Genomic DNA, 18,478 nt, shown 5'->3' on the forward strand with positions numbered 1-18,478 from the left:
CCCAGATCCAGCGTAATCATAGTACGACCATTTGAGCTGAGGCCTACTTGAGACCAATCATTGTCGCTCAAATGTCGTGATCCTGTATCTCTAGATAGGGCATAGTTTCAGGTCACGTGTCACGCGAGATAACACGACGCTCCACCAAAGAACTTGGGGACCGCCGACAACTAAAGATGGAGTACAAGACTGTTGCAATTCTTGCTGCGTTATACATTGGTAAGTACTGACTTTAACAACATTCCGCGATGTATTCCCACATCAACAATATCTTTGGGCCATATCCAATAGAAACAAACAACCAACACTAACCCCTCATAAGCTGTCCGTCTCTACTTTAAGTCACGCAACTCAGGCCCGGCAACCATCATGTCTCACGGAAAGGTCACCGAGATCGACAAGTAAGGCATTCTTGACTCTTCGCTAGATATATTCAATTCTAATCTCCGCTCAACAGCCAAGTCATCTTCAAAGCCCTCGTCTCCTCCGGCCCCGTCGTTGTTGACTTCTTCGCTACCTGGTGTGGACCCTGCAAGGCCGTCGCCCCCGTCGTCGGCAAGCTGAGCGAACAGTACCAAAATGTTCGCTTTATCCAGGTAGATGTCGACAAGCTACAAATTGTGGCCAAGGAACTTGGTGTGAACGCTATGCCTACATTTGTGGTGTTCAAGGATGGCAAGGAGGTCAACCGCGTTGTTGGCGGTGACATGAAGAAACTCGAGGCACAGATTAAGCAGATCTCCGCATAGACATTTTGCATTTAGCGTTTAGCGCTTTGCGACTTGCCTCGGTCTAACGGTAGCCTTCAAGAATCTCGAAATGAAGTGCATCCATTTCCTCATACCCGAGGAATTTGTATTATTGTCTATCAGCATAATTAGTGTAACTCACGACTCACGAATAGAATCTATGATATGACGCTTCGCAGGTAAACGTATCAATTGACGTTGCACCATGCACACCTCGCATGAAATATTGATTACTGCTATTAGCGTCCCAGACCGACTGGAATTAGGCATTAATACATATGCATCGGATTTGCGGCCGTGCGAGATAGATGGTTGTCCTTTTCCATTTTAGCGCTGACCCTTGCCGTTTTTTAATCATCGAGTAAACAAGAGCACAGGCTGGAGTGCTAGGGGCCCTAGTGGTCAGGTACCAAGGTACTAACTAGGAATTATATGTGCACTTATACATGATGCTTCAGAAATGGTGTGGGATATCGTAGCACATGATTGCTTACGGTTTTCCAATTAGCTTCTCGCCAATATAGCTATGAAAATTGGAAATCTATAATCAAAAAGAAACTTTAGTTCAAGATTGCTTTAGGCCTTTCGACTGTCTACACCCTCAAATACAACTTGCACAGAATTCGTGTACCGAATCAACTGCGGACTCAAATTGAGTGCGGTGGAATCACCTGAATGGGGGCTCAAGTTGGAAGCAGGGGAATCAAAGGCGGCCGGTAGACCTGCAATTAAACGCCGTTGTTGCTGCATTTGCTGAGCCATCGCCTGTTGTTGCGGCTGCGTATAGTTTCGCCCATGGTTCATGTCAAACTGTACTCCGCCTTGTAACTCGCTGACTTTTACCGCAACGACTTCCCGCCCAATGACTCTAGTATAATCATTTGCCCTTTGGACAGCATCACGCATCGCCTCCTCGCGAGATTTGGAGCTCAGAGCCTTTTGTGTCGCCTCGGTAAGACACCAATCGAGGGACTGGATCTCGATATTGGAGTACAAAATCAGCTTCCCGACAATTTCATTAAGCTTCGTGAAGTCCTGGAAGAGCGCGTTGAGTGACAAATTTGCGTAATAGACTGTAGGTAGAGATTCGCCCTTATTATCCTTCGGGGCGTGAGATTGTGTTTGCAGCGAGGTGGAAGAGAAAGAGGTCACCGGCGAGCCTGTAATTGTTTCGCCAGTCTCTGTTTTGGGCGACAGCTCTTTGAAAAGCTGGTTGATCTCATTTGATGTCGCGGTTACCTCCTTGGATACGCTTTCTCGGTTTGGCCCAGTCGCCCGGACCTTGAATCTGAGGGCACATCGCTCAGGCTGGCGAGTAATGGACGATTTGCCTTCCAATGAGATCTCGAGTGGGGGCATTTTTGGCTTGGTTTGCAAAAGAAAAGTTGTTTGATTTGGATCTACAAAGTAGACAGAAGTGTGCCTTAAGTACCTGGAAGTAGCCCTGAAAACGCTTTGGTGGCTGTGCTTGACTTAACAGAGCCGCATTGCGGGGTACCGATGACTGCCTTGCAACTTCAACCTACACTAGATGGCGAGCTTAAATCTCTATCAAGGCCTGGGAAAGTTTCTTGGAAACCTTAGCCGCATGAAATATTCGCTCTGTATCTCTTTTTGATTCATTCATGCGCAGTCGCTCGAGAGTGGGGCATACGAGGTCAGGAAGTCCAGGTCGGTATGTATCATCATCTTTGGAAGGAGTATATGTCATTACCCTCCGATAGAAGATGCCACTGAAGAGTCTAGTCACATCATTGCCCGAACTGTTGCTTAGACAAAGGAATGGCGTAGACAGGTGACATTTTGCCCTCTTCGGTTGCTGTGTTTGGCTTGTTTGCATTTACTGATATAGGAATATCGATATTCCGGAGCTATTTCATATGTGTACTCGCGAGTCTTGGCGCTGGACAGGCTCAGGGGAGCCAGGGGTCTAACCAACACCCGGACTCCCAGAGCCCATCTTAGTGGGGCATTCACGCGAAAATCACGCAGCCATATATCTATAGACCTATGGCCCTAAAATCATAGTCTACATCAAAAGCTGAGTGCATCCTCTCTCAACCAATTCTTCATATAATCTATATTCACCATGTCCTGCTGCTCAGACAAACCATCACACAAGCAGTCTAAGTCAGACCATGACAATGACGGGTCACTTCTACGAAGACCCTTCCAGCTAGTCGTCAAGTATCTACCGGAAGGATCCGCTTTGCTTTCATCTTCGTGCTGTTGGCTGCCGGTATGTTAATTTCCATGTTAATAACCCCTTGAATGCATGTGCTAATTTTTTAGACTGTTCTGGATTTTCTCTTTGCGGGTTCGGTGGCAACTTCTGGCATCGAGAAATTGCGAAATTTGTTTCTTGCTATTTCCATTTTGACCCTTATCTTGGGTGTGCGGCGTGAGGGATTCAGTCGTAGAATGTTGTGGCGGATTTCAATCTGTGTTGGATTGTTAGCTTGGGCGCAAGTGAATCGGTCGGGAAAGGTTGATAGCACGGGGAAAAAGCACAGCTGCCATTAATGAACAACGGTTTTAGGGAGGATGTGATTCTTTTTGTGTTTTTCATAGTGCTAGTGTGAGTGTCAAGACTAGGATGGAATGAATTATCACCAGGGCACGCGTGCATTGTCCTCGCCAAATTGATATTATGGTATGCGTAAAATCTACCGAATAATTCGTAAAAAGCCCAGTTCTCACAGTTAGGGTATTATAGAGGACGCCGGTGCTGCTTAGAGCTGTGGCTAGACTTGCCTAAACAGGTTCTTGGTGGACGTGATTTCCATTGCTTATAATTTCTATGAAACATGAATCGATTGAACGTACTTCACGATAATACAAGTACTATTATATACGCAAAGCCCCCAAATCAAAGTCCTCAACAGACTGAGCAACGCCGTCCATCTCGCCGCTGTGCACGTTCTTGCCCTTCGCTTTAATGGCCTCCAACACGGTTTCGTAAGAGAGAGAAGGCTTAGCCATCACTGAGAGAGTTTGTTCTTCAATGGAAATGATAAGATTCTTCACGCCTGCAATGTGGAAAATGGACACATTAGTGCCCCGAAAATCGTAATGATATAAAATTAGGGTTGTTGAACTCACCGCTGAGGGCTTCCACAGTTTCCTTAACCGCATTGGAACAACCATCGCAGCCCATTTGGACGTTGAACTTGTACTGGCGATCCGACATGGTTTCGAACGTTTAGGTTCCAAGATTGATGGAGGATGAACGGAGAGACAGAAAGGGAAAGACAAGTGAATGAAATAATAACCAGTATATCTATAAGCGCGGCTATAGTTGAATTTATCAAAAACAGCAATCCACGACCAGACCCGCGCCCTTTGTCGTCTCCTTCCATCAACTCTCTTCTTGCGGTATTTGTGCGTAAAATGCTTCAATTGATGCTGGCAGTCCCGGTGCCGATCCGCCGCGCGAATTGTGCCATTGGCAGCTTGCAACATGTAACCCCCCGTTCGCCCATAACCCTGGATACCATCGCATAGGATTATTGTCCCTTCGCCATTGCCTCATGCTGCAGGTCGCGCATTGGGTATTCCTTTGTGTGTCACCTAGCCTGTCACCTGTCCAGTCCTGTTCTTCGAGACATTGCAAGAAGCCCGTGTTGAAAGCAACCTAGTTCAGTCTCTACTGACGGTCAATTGGCGAATGGCTCAGACACTACAGTCAGTCCGGATGAACGCTGTCCGAACGTACAAGTCTACACAGAGGCAGACCGGTCTCAATACTTTGCGCTGTCTGGTCACACTGTTGGCGACCTCTGCCCTATGGATTCTTCAACCCTGGTATTCCGATGTTGGGATGGGAATCATCATGGTCGTTTCCCATGAGTATGGTCTCGATGAGGGCGATGAATATGGCTAATGATACAGTGGATTGCCACTTGGTTAGAGGTCATGTAAATATCGAGGATCTGCAAGTTTGGATGGCAGTTTTATCGGACGGCGCTGAATTTGTCGCCTTGTTGCCATAAAATTATCCAAGCTTGCACAATTATGGCAACGCCCATCATTGAACATGAGGGGCAGGATTTTAGTCTCAAAATGAAATTCTTTGTCAATATTAAATAGGTTTTTGATTATCAACCGTCCTGGTGTTAGTACGCCCCGTCAACGATAAGTTTGAAAATTAAAATATGTACCTTTTCTATTAGCATGTCATGCAAAGGGTACAAATGATTGGAAATTCATAACTCATATTTTCATACCCCTGAAACTAGCTAAAAACAATAAAAATGCTCCATACTGACATATGATATAGGTATGATTAGAGTGTTCTTGTCATGTCGCACTATATATATCAGAGCCTGGAATATCTGAGCGTAATGCTCAGATATAGTGGTCTTTTTGGCCTAGTGTGTAACTCGCCAGTCCAGGGGCAGGTAGGTAATAACAGTTCTGGCAATAAGATTAAGTCCAAATATTGAACATAGAGGGGTGAAAAGCATATGAAGAAAGGCACAATATATATAAATTATATGTAGAAGTTGAATATCCTATTTCTTTAATTCTACCGAATGATATTTCTGATCAATTTCGATGCCAAATTAACTGAAGTCCTTCTACATATCATGATCTGCCTGTATTTCCGAATCCTATGCGGGGGATTGAGAAAAATAGAAGGGGTGAATTTTGAACCATTTCTACCTTTTGTATAACATACTCATAGAAAAGGTACATATTTTAATTTTTAAAATTATCGTTGATTGATAATTATCGTCGACTGGGAATTATCGTTGACTAGGGCGTACCAACACCAGGATTGTGTGAAGGTTGGTTGCTTGGCACCATTTTTAAATGCAGCCTCCACGGTGAAGTGTTCATTTTGTACATATGAGATCACACTACTCCGTACGCTGTAAAGTACTTAGTGAGTACTCCGTACATAGTGCGCCCTTATAAAGCGGCACCCTGGGAGAATTGTGACCTAAATGCAGTACAACATATATATAGCGAGATATTTACTTTGTACGGGTTATTTTTTGGAAAATATCATCATTAATTGGACCAGGATCTCCGAATCTGCGTGGCGCATCTTTTGCCACGTGTTGGATACTACCCTGTTAACATTCTGCGCTAAAAATGCGCTAAAAATGCGATAAAAATGCAGCAAAATGCTTTCCAAGTTTATGTGTCAGATTCTCGAAAGATTTGCCCCGTTCTATGGAGCTCACTTAAAAAAATGTTAACCGAAGATATCCCGACACTAACCAGATAAGTGTTGGCGTAACGGGTCTAATAATTTTGCAATTCGCTAATTTTTTCTGATTTGGTGAAAAGAAGCTATTTTCAAGGATATTAAGTTGCCTAAGTGCAAGGATACCTTAAAGGGCATATGGTCATACTATGTACGTAGTATAATATGCTCTGCAATACTCCCTACAGGGTATTCATATCTGTAAATCATATCAACACGATACTATTGAAATCGAGAATTCTCAACATTGATGTATTGATCCAGGGTTCTACATGTTCAATATATTCGCTGTCGTTGCCTATACCCCATAAAGTGGAGGGCACTAATTGGCTAATCTCCACAACCCCAGATCGTGCCTTAGCTCTAGAACGAGATCTTCTGTGAGATTTGGCTTGAATTTATAATCAAAACTTCAAAGCAAACACGAGAGTCATCACGAGTCATGTCAACTGAGTTTTACGCTTTAAACCTGTTTAGGAGCCCGTCTGCTTGGCATCTTCGAATCTGGTCAAATATGGTCAATCCACCGCGGAATATGCCGTCCCTCGAGGGTTGCCCCCCACCTTTGATTGGACTTTTCAAGGATTTTGCCTGGACGCAATTTTCTACCGAAGCCCAAAACCAACACCGCTAGTTTCATTTAATTCTTTTACCTGCAGGGCTCGGTGGACCGTCGGAAGGCGTTCAGATGTTACCAGTCTTAAGCCAAGGATTATTTGGGCTTAGCTTCTTCCCTATCTTCTAGCCTTCTTTTTTTTTCTTTAACGCTTTGTTTCAGGGGCTTCAAACGTTCCAAGCTTGACAGTATTTCACGTTTTATCATAATTTTCTTTCGTATCTCTCCAACAAATAATTCAATAATTCAACACACTCTTGGGGAGTACCCGTGGACGTGCTCGCCGAGAGTTTTTTATATGGGATCGGCCCTCGGCACTTAAGATCTTCAATGACATCTAACGTCGAGTCGGACCACAAGCTGGCCATGGCGGAAACCAGCAGCAAATCCGATGCGGATACCCTCGATTCAAACAGCTATGGACGGCAGCTGGAAGAGATTCGCATATCCAACATGCCGGCCAGTGCCTCCTTCAATACAGGTGTCGATGTTACGACTGCCGAGAAGGACTTTGAGGAGTTGAGCAAACAATTCTCTAACATCTCGCACCAAGCCCGCAGATTATCCAGACAAGAATCACGAGTGTCTAAGATGGCAACAGTCACCACTAAAGATATTGAGAAAGGCGAGGGTTCTACTGCGTCGGATGAGTCATGGAATCTGGAGACGACCCTACATGGCGATCGTGTCGCAGCTGAACAGGCTGGAATCAAAGACAAGCATATCGGTAGGTAAACACTTATATTCAGAGAAAAAAACAAGCACTAACCGTCTTTCAAGGTGTGATTTGGAACAACCTCTCAGTTCGTGGAATGGGCGGTGTTAAAACATACATCAAAACATTCCCAGATGCAATCATCGATTTCCTCAATGTACCGGGAACACTCATTGACCTCTTCGGGTGGAGAAAGAAGGGCCAAGAGTATAACATCTTGGAGGGTTTCCGAGGTCTTACACGGCCCGGTGAGATGGTCTTGGTCCTTGGTCGTCCTGGATCAGGCTGCACGACCTTCCTCAAAGTTATCGCGAACCAGCGGTTTGGATATACCGGGGTAGATGGTGAAGTCCTCTATGGTCCTTTTGAGTCGGATGTGTTCTCCAAAAGATTCCGCGGAGAAGCCGTGTACAACCAAGAGGATGATGTTCACCAGCCTACCTTGACCGTGAAACAGACCCTTGGATTCGCCCTCGACACGAAGACCCCTGGAAAGCGTCCACTGGGTGTTTCGAAGGCTGAGTTCAAAGAAAAAGTGATCAATTTGCTTCTGAAAATGTTTAATATTGAGCACACTGCCAACACCGTGATTGGCAACCAGTTTATTCGCGGTGTCTCTGGAGGTAAGCAGTCTGTTTTAGATGTGCAGCTCCAGGTGAATCGAAGCTAATTAGAACAGGTGAACGGCGTCGTGTATCGATTGCGGAAATGATGATCACGTCTGCGACTGTATTGGCCTGGGATAACAGCACTCGCGGTCTGGATGCCTCAACTGCCCTCGATTTCGCCAAGTCCCTGCGGATTTTGACTAATATTTACAAAACAACAACTTTCGTGTCACTCTACCAGGCGTCTGAGAACATCTATAAACAGTTCGACAAGGTCCTCGTGATTGATAATGGCCGTCAAGTATTCTTCGGCCCTACATCAGAAGCACGAGCATATTTCGAAGGCCTCGGCTTCCGCGAAAAGCCTCGTCAGACCACTCCGGACTACTTGACAGGATGCACCGACCCATTCGAGAGGGAGTTCAAGGATGGAAGATGTGCCGACGATGTGCCGTCCACGCCACAAGCGCTAGTCGAAGCCTTCGACAAATCCGTCTTCAGCGAAACGCTAGATCGGGAAATGAAGGCCTACCGCAACCAAATTCAAAAGGAAAAGCAAATTTACGATGATTTCGAGATCGCTAACAAAGAGGCAAAGCGCAAGTTTACTTCGGACTCATCTGTATACTCGATCCCTTTCCATCTGCAAACCTGGGCTTTGATGAAACGGCAGTTCCTCCTCAAATGGCAAGACAAGTTCGCTTTGACCGTCTCGTGGGTTACTTCTGTTGGTATTGCCATCATTTTGGGTACAGTGTGGCTAGATCAACCTAAGACGAGTGCCGGTGCATTTACTCGAGGAGGTCTTTTGTTCATCAGTCTGCTGTTCAATGGTTTCCAAGCATTCTCGGAACTCGCTGCCACAATGATGGGCCGCGGAATCGTCAACAAGCACCGCTCATTCACGTTTTATAGACCTAGTGCACTTTTCATTGCGCAGATTCTCGTTGACACTGCGTTTGCCATCGCAAGGATTCTCATATTCAGTATCATTGTGTACTTTATGTGCGGACTGGTTCTTGATGCTGGGGCATTCTTTATATTTGTTTTGATCATCCTCGAGGGCTATGTAACCATGACGGTGTTCTTCCGAACCGTCGGATGTCTATGTCCTGATTTCGATTATGCGATGAAGTTCGCATCTGTCATTATCACATTCTTCGTTCTGACGTCCGGATATCTTATCCAGTGGTCTGCCGCTCAGGTGTGGCTGCGATGGATTTACTTCATCAACCCCTTTGGTCTTGGATTCGCTTCATTGATGGTCAACGAGTTTAGACACCTTACTCTGACATGTACGACAGACTCGCTCGTTCCAACTGGACCTGGTTATGGCGACATTGCGCACCAGGCTTGTACTCTAGCGGGAGGCGAGCCCGGTTCGGCGATCATCCCAGGCTCCAACTACATTGGACAAACCTTCAATTATCTTTCTGGCGATCTCTGGCGAAACTTCGGTATCATGCTTGCCCTGATTATTGGTTTCCTCTGTTCGAACTTGTATTTTGGAGAAACACTTCAATTCGGTGCTGGTGGCAAGACCATCACTTTCTACCAGAAAGAAAACGCTGAGCGGAAAGAGCTGAATGATGCCCTGATGAAGAAGAAAGCCAGCAGACAGGCAAAAACTGTCGAGGCTGATGCTGGATCAAACCTGAAGATCTCCTCGCAATCCGTGTTCACCTGGGAGGATGTCTGCTACGAAGTCCCTGTGCCCTCCGGTACCAGACGTCTTCTGAACTCTGTCTACGGCTATGTTCAGCCTGGAAAATTGACTGCACTTATGGGAGCATCTGGTGCGGGCAAGACAACATTGCTGGATGTTTTGGCGTCAAGGAAGAACATCGGTGTGATCACCGGCGATATTCTTGTCGATGGCAAGCCTCCAGGAACCGCATTCCAAAGAGGTACATCTTACGCAGAGCAACTTGATATCCACGAGGACATGCAGACTGTACGAGAAGCGCTGCGTTTCTCTGCAGACCTGCGCCAGCCCTTTGAAACACCCCAATCGGAAAAGTACGCTTACGTGGAAGAGATCCTAACCCTCTTGGAGCTGGAGAATCTGGCAGATGCAATCATCGGTACAACTGAAACTGGTCTCTCGGTCGAGGAAAGAAAGCGAGTCACAATCGGCGTCGAACTGGCGGCGAAGCCTGAGCTGCTTCTATTTTTGGATGAGCCTACCTCAGGTCTGGATGGCCAGTCTGCCTGGAACATTGTTCGTTTCCTTCGGAAGCTAGCAGCAGCAGGCCAGGCTATTCTCTGCACTATCCATCAACCCAACGCCGCCCTCTTCGAAAGCTTTGATCGCCTACTCCTCCTCCAAAGAGGAGGCGAATGCATCTACCACGGTGACATTGGTCCCGACTCCCAGGTTCTGCTGGATTACTTCCATCGCAATGGAGCTGAGTGTCCCCCAGATGCTAATGTAGCCGAGTGGATGCTCGACGCCATTGGCGCTGGCCAAACACGTCGGATCGGAGACCGTGACTGGGGCGACATCTGGCGCACTTCTCCTGAACTGGAAGCAGTCAAAAAGGAAATCGTCCGGATCAAGGAAGTTCGTGCGCAGGCCGTGCTGGATAATCATGACGACAATACAGTGGATCGAGAGTACGCTTCACCTCTCTGGCACCAGATCAAGGTAGTCTGTCGACGAACGAATCTATCATTCTGGCGCTCAAAAAACTACGGCTTCACCAGGCTTTACACGCATGTTGTGATTTCCATCATCACCGGTCTTGTCTTCTTGAACCTCGATGACTCTCGATCCTCGCTGCAATACCGCATCTTCGTCATTTTCAACGTCACCGTCCTCCCAGCTATCATTCTCCAGATGGTCCAGCCGCGATACGACATGGCCCGTCTAATCTTCTACCGCGAATCCGCATCAAAAACCTACAGCCAGTTCGCCTTCGCCCTGTCCCTGGTTGTCGCCGAAATTCCCTACAGTCTCCTGTGCGCCGTCTGCTTCTTCCTGCCTTTGTATTACATCCCAGGATTCCAAACAGAGTCCAGCCGAGCCGGCTACCAATTCTTCATGATCCTCATTACGGAGATGTTCTCCGTGACTCTGGGTCAGATGATCTCAGCCCTGACTCCGAACAGCTTCATCGCGTCCCAGCTCAACCCACCTATCGTGATTATCTTCTCTCTATTCTGTGGTGTTTCAATTCCCAAGCCCCAGATGCCAGGATTCTGGCGCGCATGGCTATACCAACTCGACCCATTCACCCGTCTGATTGGCGGAATGGTCGTGACAGAGCTGCAGGGTCGGGATGTGGTCTGTGCAGAGTCGGAACTGAATCTTTTCAATGCCCCTGATAATCTCACCTGTGGAGAGTACATGAAGCCGTTCTTTGATCGCGGCGGCAATGGATACATTGTCGATGATGCGGTGCAGGCTTGCAAGTACTGTGCGTTCAAGGTTGGAGAGCAGTTCTATTCCACTTTCAGTATGTCCTTTGATAACCGGTGGCGGGATCTGGGTATCTTCGCTGCGTTCATTTTCTCTAACCTGGCAATTTTGTTCTTGGCCGTAAGTGGATACATTCTTTATCCTTGATCTATTTTTATGATGGTGATGCTAACTGGTTTTGATAGTCTCGCTTCTTGAACTTCAACCGACGATAAACAGCGAGATATGGTCTTGTTATAATCCCCGTCGAAAAATTGACTAACCGTAAAGTATCTCCAGGGCTTTGCGTAGAATATTCCTCCCATCCAGACTGCAATAGGCGGTTTAAATTTAATTCAAAAATGGATATGTCTTTCGCTATAACATCTAATTCCTTATTCTGACTCGTTAAAAGTAAAACACGTCATAGCGACTCCGGAATCTTCGTGACAGGTGACTGGAAGAAGTAGCGCATAAGAAATATGTTTTTTTAGTATAATATGTACAGTGGGCTTTCAGGATTTTACTGTAACGCAAAAATTATACCAATCTTGAGCGTCTAATAGCTGATAGCTTCTAAATCATGCCTCCCAAATAGCGCTTGACACCCTTACACCAGCCCGTTAACTAACACCCCCTGTTCAAGATAAACACAACATCTACGTCTATATAATTAACTTCACCACTATAGAAAAAAGAGAAACAAAATTTTTTAAAAATTAGATTTTAGTATATTTATTGACGACAATAGAAATTCAAACCCTGAGCCCTAATTTCTTACTGGGGATTCTCCCATGAAACAGATCTCTCAAGCTGATCAGCAGCCATATATGCGCTGATGGGGTCCTCGTCTTTACGAAGAATGGGGATCGCGCTATGGCAGGCCGTCTGAAAAGTGCAGCAACTCTCATAGAAGAGAGTGTCACCGAGAAGATGCGCATTCTCTAAGCAACGGGGTACCATACGGAAAAGTTCTCTAAGCCGAGTAACCACCTGAGCACGAGAATCGGGGTTGGATCGCAGCTCTCCGATCTGGACCTGTAGAAGGAGGAGGAAGTAACTCCGGTCCTTGGCGTAAGCGCTAGCACGAGTAGACATGGCGAAGGAGTGATAGGGGTAATAGTAAGTTGGTATGGATCTATAGAATCTGTGGGGATTGTTAGATAAACTGTTGACTGCTGCTTAGTGGGGATGTTTCGAGGTGGGATCGATGGTATTTATGTAGTTCGAGTAGTCAACCTGGATATTACGAAGCATAGCTTAGAAGATCAGAACAATTGAACTATAAAACACCCTCCCTTTGTTTATATGTTCTTTTCTTAGTCTACGGATTAATCCCAATACAAAGACCATTGTAGTCTAAAAGGGACAAGGAGAAGGGACTAGATAAAGCAAGGAAACGCTGGCTTCTGCAATTACGAAGATTATTGCGAAGCACCGAGTCGTTCACTCTCATCTCTATGGCTGAAATAGAGAAAACGCATAAATAGATACAATTCAAAGCCTTGAAACCCCTGCAAGCCTTGGTCAAGGGCTGAACACAAAGCCATCTCAATTATTCTTGGCTGATGGAATCCGCGAAATATCAAATCTCATCTGCAAATCCCCATCAAACTGCCAAGTAAGGATCTGGATAACCCTTCTTGTGCCCCTAGGGAAAGCCCCCAAGACAAGAGCACCAACAGCCTTTCCCAACGGAGTCCCCATAATTTCCCGATAATCATCAGTATCATACAACCAGGGCCTGAGTTGGCAATCCCCCGCAAGTTCAATCCCATATCTCGGATAAAGCACCTTAGCCACAAAGGTATGCGTCTCCTCATTGACGACCGTCATCCGAAAAACATATTTCAGGGAATCAATGTCAAAAAAGTCCTGGTAATGCGCCTGCGCAATTTGCGACCATTGAGGACCATCAAGCCTGACATTGTTATCAGCGAAGATAGCAGTGTGCGCCACACGACCGTGGTATTTATTCCAACCCAGAGAACCGTCTTTTTCAGTTCCCAATTTGCGGAGATATAGCTTGTGGTAATCCAGTCCTCTTGGGAGATCGAGTGGACGAGGATCTCCTATTTCCTCGGGTGCATCTACCAATGCATTGAAATATGCGTCCCATTGATTCCTATCGTCGGAGGGTCGGATCAGCTCGTCCATTTTTAGTGTGGATGGTGAAACGATACATGGTCTTCGGCAGTCCTTGTCGTCTGGGTAATTGATCCAGTTTTGGTAGTCGGTTCCCTTTTGTCGGAATATGGTGATCATCTCCTTGGTCATTGCAGGGTGTAGGTCTTGCACATCGAGGTGGTTTGTTTTGAGTTCATGGTATTCATTCGGACAGTTCATGGGCTCCTTTTTGAGGCTTTCTTTTTCCGGGACTTCGGGTTGTTTCTCTCCAGGGACCGAGGTGGTTCCGTTTAGGCCAAGGCCTGTGCGAAGAAAAATCATGTTGGAAGTGCTAATATAGTAGCGAAGGCATGGATATGAGGAATGTATGAATAGAAGAGAGTGAGAGGCCGAGGCTCGCAATCGCTAAATGTGGAAGGTGAGACGGAACGTGACTTGAAATTGTTAGTCGAGTAACTAGATGTTAGGGGGGACTTTAGATGTCCTCGCTATCACGGTTATAATATTGTCGCTGGGCGCTTATTCTTCGGATCCTTGTTCGTCTAGGCTTATAGATATAATAATATATCGCACCTAAATCTATGTAGTAAGTATCGGATCAGACTCGGATAGATGCGACAAAGGTCTCATTCCGGATTTTTAATTCCATATATGCTGATGTGTCCTTCAAATTTGCGGTGCTTTATGCCAAGCTTGCTCACCTCCATCTACACATGTGGATGTATATTTCCTTGTTTCTGTCTTACGATCCGTAGAGAATAGGTTATACACTCTATGAGAGCAAGTCTTAACGAGAACTGAGTTTTACCTCTACCGCATGAATTTATACAACCACTATGTAGTAAATGAATATAAACCAATATTGAAAAGTAGAGAAATCGCTGAATAATTCAATACGTTTAATATTTAGTGTAGTATCCCTTTGCCCTACACGTAGCAAGCAATTTTCTAGGTGCAGATCGTATCAAATTGTCAATTATGCCTTGATTGCTTGATTAAATGCATCCCATATAGCGTATCTAGCTCTCGTAAAATATACCTACAGGTAGTCTGCCCCACTACGCCCTATTTCTATCAATTGGGAGTATGCCTGAACCTTTAAAGGTCGTGTCACGATTGGTACTAAAGAGGAATTTATCGTAGTTGATAGTTTATCTTTTTTATATAGTCTAGGAATCTCACCCTGGCTCCTGATCTTTTGAATCTGCGGCTTGCCTGATCGTGACTTCTGTCGAATCGAACTAAGACTTCCTTATAGTTTTTTTTTTCAACTTATAGAGCTGCCGACGGCGACTTATTTCTACTTTGTCTTCTTTACCTCTGCTAGGATTCGAATCCGCATTTGATTGGCCGCCAAAGCCAAAGAGCCATCGAACCATCGACTCTTCCATCTCCTGTAGACTTGTCTTCTCCGTGCTGTCGGGAATCCCCAGTAGCGCATTTTTGATGGTTTCCATGGGAAAGAACATTGAAAAGAGAGAACCATAATATGGAGAGGTAGATAGTTCATTCCAAGCACTCATTAAAATGACCTCGTTTGTATTACTTGAGTTTGTATGCATTCATGTGCCTTAGTGGGAGCGCAAGCCTCTGTAGAAAAGATTGGATAGTGCTCAGTTCCAGTTAATGTAATATCTCATGGTTCTGACCAGAGGGCCGAGAGAGAGAGAACTGTAGGTTCTATCTATCGTGTCTATGAGAGAGAGTTTTTCGAATCCATTGGCTTCACGCGTATAGTCTGTAACAAGCTGCACCGTCGGTTTGGGGGATTGACTCTCGCAGTCAAGAAGGCGCAGTACACTAAACAAAAGACACCGGAGAATAGAACTACTGCACTCGGGTTCATCTACTCATCCTAATCAGCCTCAGATTTTGGACTGCCCTTACCCCGCTTTCCTCCCCAGCTCAGCCACCTTAGTAATAACATGGCAGGATTTGATAGGTACAATAACAGCCAATTTGCAGTCGGCCCGATCCAAAGCGCGTAAATTATCTCACGTAACCAAAGATGAGGGCAGGACTTATAACGAACTATCATGGTTGTCAGAGGGGGAAACTAGGATTCAAAAGAAAGCTTCTATATAAACGTCCAAACCATTGTCCAACATTATGCAAAACGACCCTTTGATTGTACACCACTATCACGCCCCGTTGAAAATCCCCCCTTCTCCAGATGAGGAAGCTGAATTAGTAAGATACCGCTATATCGTTCGAGCACAAAATACCAGTCTTCTGCACTATGCCACAGACCCAGGTCCCAAGATCTTACCATTCGATCCATCTCTAAACCTATTTGCGCCATTGTGGTTAGTGATTCGCGACGAACTCCCAGGGCTATGTCAAAACATGCATTTCTGTCAATACGAAAAATCCTCAGGGGCGCCTCTGCAATATGTCTTAGATCAAGACCCGTCTCAGGTCATTACCGAGCATCCTGGATACACAGATCTATTCGCGTGGGGTTCCGGAGACTTGAAGCTACTACAAGCAATCCAGCACCACTGCCTACAAGCACGACTCCGACGTTGTCAATCCTATCGCTGTGTCAGGATTCAGGCTGAAATTCAGCAGCTGGTCCCTGCCTGCCATGAATGGAATAATTTCCGCGAGTGGCTGCTCTGTGCGATGTCCTGCGCACTGGCAGCCGATAATGTAGGGGATGTCTGGTTACTCGATTTCACGGTGTCTGGGTTTAAGAAAATGTTGCAAATTGGTCTCATCGAGGCCTTTAAACAGCCATTGGCCTTTCAGGTACATGAACTTATATACTTCTGGCGCTCGGAGATCAGCCACCTCAAAAGTTCAGAGCAAGACTGGCTGTGGAACGATCCAAACCTCCTGAGTTGGACAGCGCAATCTGGATTATATTCACGTATCACGGTTCCAGCAGTCTCACTTGCCTTGTCGGTCGCAGAGAATCTTCAGATATGTCCTAAAAGACTATGGAATCTGGCAAAAATTTCTAATCGCGGCCCAAACGATATCCCTGCACTATTGGACGTTATAAATAACTCCGGGTGCCGCGATCTTTTCGCTCATTCACAACACAATATTTGCTCACCGGAGTACTGTCCACTTGAGAATGAGAATAGCAATCTCAAGGAACAGCTTCACGTTTGCGACGATGAAGAGACCTGTCGTATCTTAGAATTTCCAATAGATGCATTTGAGGAGGCTGTTCTCGAGCACGCGAATAGAGACACCAAATCCCCAGGCGCAGTTGTATGGTCGATTGATGAAACACAACCAATGAGACCTTTTTTTGCGAGGCAAAATGACTACGCTGCTATATCGCATGTGTGGTCCGACGGCACGGGTGTCGGTATACGAGAGCCGGGCAAAGTCAACTCATGCCTCTTCCGCAGATTCGCTAGAGCAGCTGCAAAACTTGGTTGTGTTGGGATCTGGTGGGATACAATTTGCATCCCAAAAGATCGCAAGGCAAGGCGTGTCGCGCTAAGTAACATGAATCTGAACTACCAATACGCACGTCAAACAATTGTTCACGATACGTATCTTACTCAATTTCCCTGGAAAGAAGATGGCAGCCCCGGGATAGCTCTAGTTTTGTCGCCATGGTTCACACGTGGCTGGACTGCTCTCGAGTTAGCTATGTCGAGAAATATTATGGTGTTATACCATCAACCAGAGGGTATTGAGGGAATGGTCCTCAAAAGTCTTCATGGAGATGTTGTCGCTGGTGGTATTACATCCCTGGGAAATCGGATAGTAACTAGACTTATCGAGCGTCTCAGGGATCCCAAGCCTTCCCTTTTTGATCTTTTGAAGGTTCTAAGCTGCCGGACAACTTCATGGGCACTCGACCGAATGATAATCACAGCTCTTATGGCAAAAACGATACGCGTTGAACCCGGTGACTCTGCTGTCGATATGGCTAAAAAAATTGTTTTGAGCCAGGAATGCGTTCCTAAGGCTTTGCTTTGTCATGGTAGCAGTACAATGACACCGCGTGGTGCTTTCTCATGGTGCCCTTATAACCTATTCGACAGCAACCTTGTCATTAAATCTCATTTCGACGAGGGAAGCACGATGCGAAATTTCCATAGACAACGCAGACTCCAGATTAAAACGCAAGGTCTGGACGAAACTTACCGTCAGTATTGGGAAAACGCGCTCGATTTCAAAGAAGTTCGTATCCTTGCTGATGGTACAGCTTTGGGGGTATGGGAGTTCTATGTGATTTCAGTTGAACCTTTAGCTCGGTTCAAGGCGTACAGCTCCCAAGTTTCGGTGGAATTCCGAGTCAATGCCGCCTTGCAACGTCCATGGCAGTACCTGCTTCTAACCCACTCTTCCTGCAGGGATATCTTAATCCTTGTGGAACCAACCAGTGTCCAGGAACGCGATCATGAATGGCATGTCAATTGCAACTACATTGGCTGCGTAACGGGCGACACTGCGAGCTGTGAACCTGCGTATTTGGCGAAATTCAGAATCGGATCCGATGAAGTGGGAGTCGAATTCGCTGAATATGTTCTCGCCGACCTTCGAAAAAAAACTGATGGTAGAGAACCAAGGAAAATTCAGGATTTCGAATAACTACATAGTATAGTCATTCATCCGGCATGTAGCTAGACTTTACGTATCTTGGAACAATACATGGGTTCGGTCATAAGAAGAGTAATGAAATGTCCAAGTTCTATCGCTAGGCATTCGATGTGATCCTTTTAGCGGTAAGATTACTAGTCAAAAGGCAATGCTACCCGAATCATCCCCCTGATAAGGCCCCCCGCAGGTGCTCGCAAAGGCTCACTAGTTGGTGTATGTCTATACAAAAGCCGGGCGAATATACGCAGACTTTCTGGGTCAGACGGGATGGCACAAGAGATGCGAACGTGATGGTAGTTACTGCATAGTATATCGCTTTTTCTGTCGTATATTCTTTCAGACGAGATGCCCACGATGAGCGATGCTATCTATCATAGGACAGTTGAGACATAGAAGTCTACCACGTAGCTAGTGGTTACTGAGAGTTGATTTGCGTACGGAGGCCAGATTTAGGTGTGCATTTGAAACTAGCCAGCTGT

The 18,478-nt window shown here is 45.9% G+C and overlaps 9 protein-coding genes across 9 annotated transcripts; 5 read left to right on the forward strand and 4 right to left on the reverse strand.

Moving 5' to 3' along the window:
• Nucleotides 1-176: 176 nt before the first annotated feature.
• On the forward strand, nt 177-749 carry N7479_005868 (thioredoxin family protein; the record flags this gene model as incomplete). The annotated part of the gene is made up of 3 exons (XM_057253564.1): nt 177-219; nt 323-401; nt 458-749. The coding sequence occupies 3 exons, from the start codon at nt 177-179 to the stop codon at nt 747-749; spliced, it is 414 nt and encodes a 137-aa protein (XP_057107426.1).
• Nucleotides 750-1,325: 576 nt separating this feature from the next.
• N7479_005869 (SIMPL domain-containing protein) lies at nt 1,326-2,108 on the reverse strand (the record flags this gene model as incomplete). The annotated part of the gene is made up of 1 exon (XM_057253565.1): nt 1,326-2,108. The coding sequence occupies one exon, from the start codon at nt 2,106-2,108 to the stop codon at nt 1,326-1,328; it is 783 nt and encodes a 260-aa protein (XP_057107427.1).
• A 730-nt stretch (nt 2,109-2,838) lies between these two features.
• Nucleotides 2,839-3,272, forward strand: N7479_005870 (uncharacterized protein; the record flags this gene model as incomplete). Its single annotated transcript, XM_057253566.1, has 2 exons — nt 2,839-2,988; nt 3,042-3,272. The coding sequence occupies 2 exons, from the start codon at nt 2,839-2,841 to the stop codon at nt 3,270-3,272; spliced, it is 381 nt and encodes a 126-aa protein (XP_057107428.1).
• Nucleotides 3,273-3,596: 324 nt separating this feature from the next.
• On the reverse strand, nt 3,597-3,939 carry N7479_005871 (Heavy metal-associated domain HMA; the record flags this gene model as incomplete). The annotated part of the gene is made up of 2 exons (XM_057253567.1): nt 3,597-3,778; nt 3,852-3,939. 2 exons carry the CDS (start codon nt 3,937-3,939, stop codon nt 3,597-3,599), a joined length of 270 nt encoding a protein of 89 aa, XP_057107429.1.
• A 477-nt stretch (nt 3,940-4,416) lies between these two features.
• On the forward strand, nt 4,417-4,632 carry N7479_005872 (uncharacterized protein; the record flags this gene model as incomplete). Its single annotated transcript, XM_057253568.1, has 1 exon — nt 4,417-4,632. One exon carries the CDS (start codon nt 4,417-4,419, stop codon nt 4,630-4,632), a length of 216 nt encoding a protein of 71 aa, XP_057107430.1.
• Nucleotides 4,633-6,910: 2,278 nt separating this feature from the next.
• Nucleotides 6,911-11,539, forward strand: N7479_005873 (putative ABC transporter; the record flags this gene model as incomplete). The annotated part of the gene is made up of 4 exons (XM_057253569.1): nt 6,911-7,307; nt 7,361-7,918; nt 7,975-11,444; nt 11,510-11,539. The coding sequence occupies 4 exons, from the start codon at nt 6,911-6,913 to the stop codon at nt 11,537-11,539; spliced, it is 4,455 nt and encodes a 1,484-aa protein (XP_057107431.1).
• Nucleotides 11,540-12,080: 541 nt separating this feature from the next.
• On the reverse strand, nt 12,081-12,401 carry N7479_005874 (uncharacterized protein; the record flags this gene model as incomplete). The annotated part of the gene is made up of 1 exon (XM_057253570.1): nt 12,081-12,401. The coding sequence occupies one exon, from the start codon at nt 12,399-12,401 to the stop codon at nt 12,081-12,083; it is 321 nt and encodes a 106-aa protein (XP_057107432.1).
• A 453-nt stretch (nt 12,402-12,854) lies between these two features.
• On the reverse strand, nt 12,855-13,751 carry N7479_005875 (uncharacterized protein; the record flags this gene model as incomplete). The annotated part of the gene is made up of 1 exon (XM_057253571.1): nt 12,855-13,751. The coding sequence occupies one exon, from the start codon at nt 13,749-13,751 to the stop codon at nt 12,855-12,857; it is 897 nt and encodes a 298-aa protein (XP_057107433.1).
• A 1,788-nt stretch (nt 13,752-15,539) lies between these two features.
• N7479_005876 (ankyrin repeat-containing) lies at nt 15,540-17,990 on the forward strand (the record flags this gene model as incomplete). Its single annotated transcript, XM_057253572.1, has 1 exon — nt 15,540-17,990. The coding sequence occupies one exon, from the start codon at nt 15,540-15,542 to the stop codon at nt 17,988-17,990; it is 2,451 nt and encodes an 816-aa protein (XP_057107434.1).
• Nucleotides 17,991-18,478: the final 488 nt, after the last annotated feature.

This window comes from Penicillium vulpinum (assembly GCF_028829585.1).
Source record: "Penicillium vulpinum strain IBT 29486 chromosome Unknown utg000003l_segment0_segment0, whole genome shotgun sequence".
NCBI classification, from domain to species: Eukaryota; Fungi; Ascomycota; class Eurotiomycetes; order Eurotiales; family Aspergillaceae; genus Penicillium; species Penicillium vulpinum.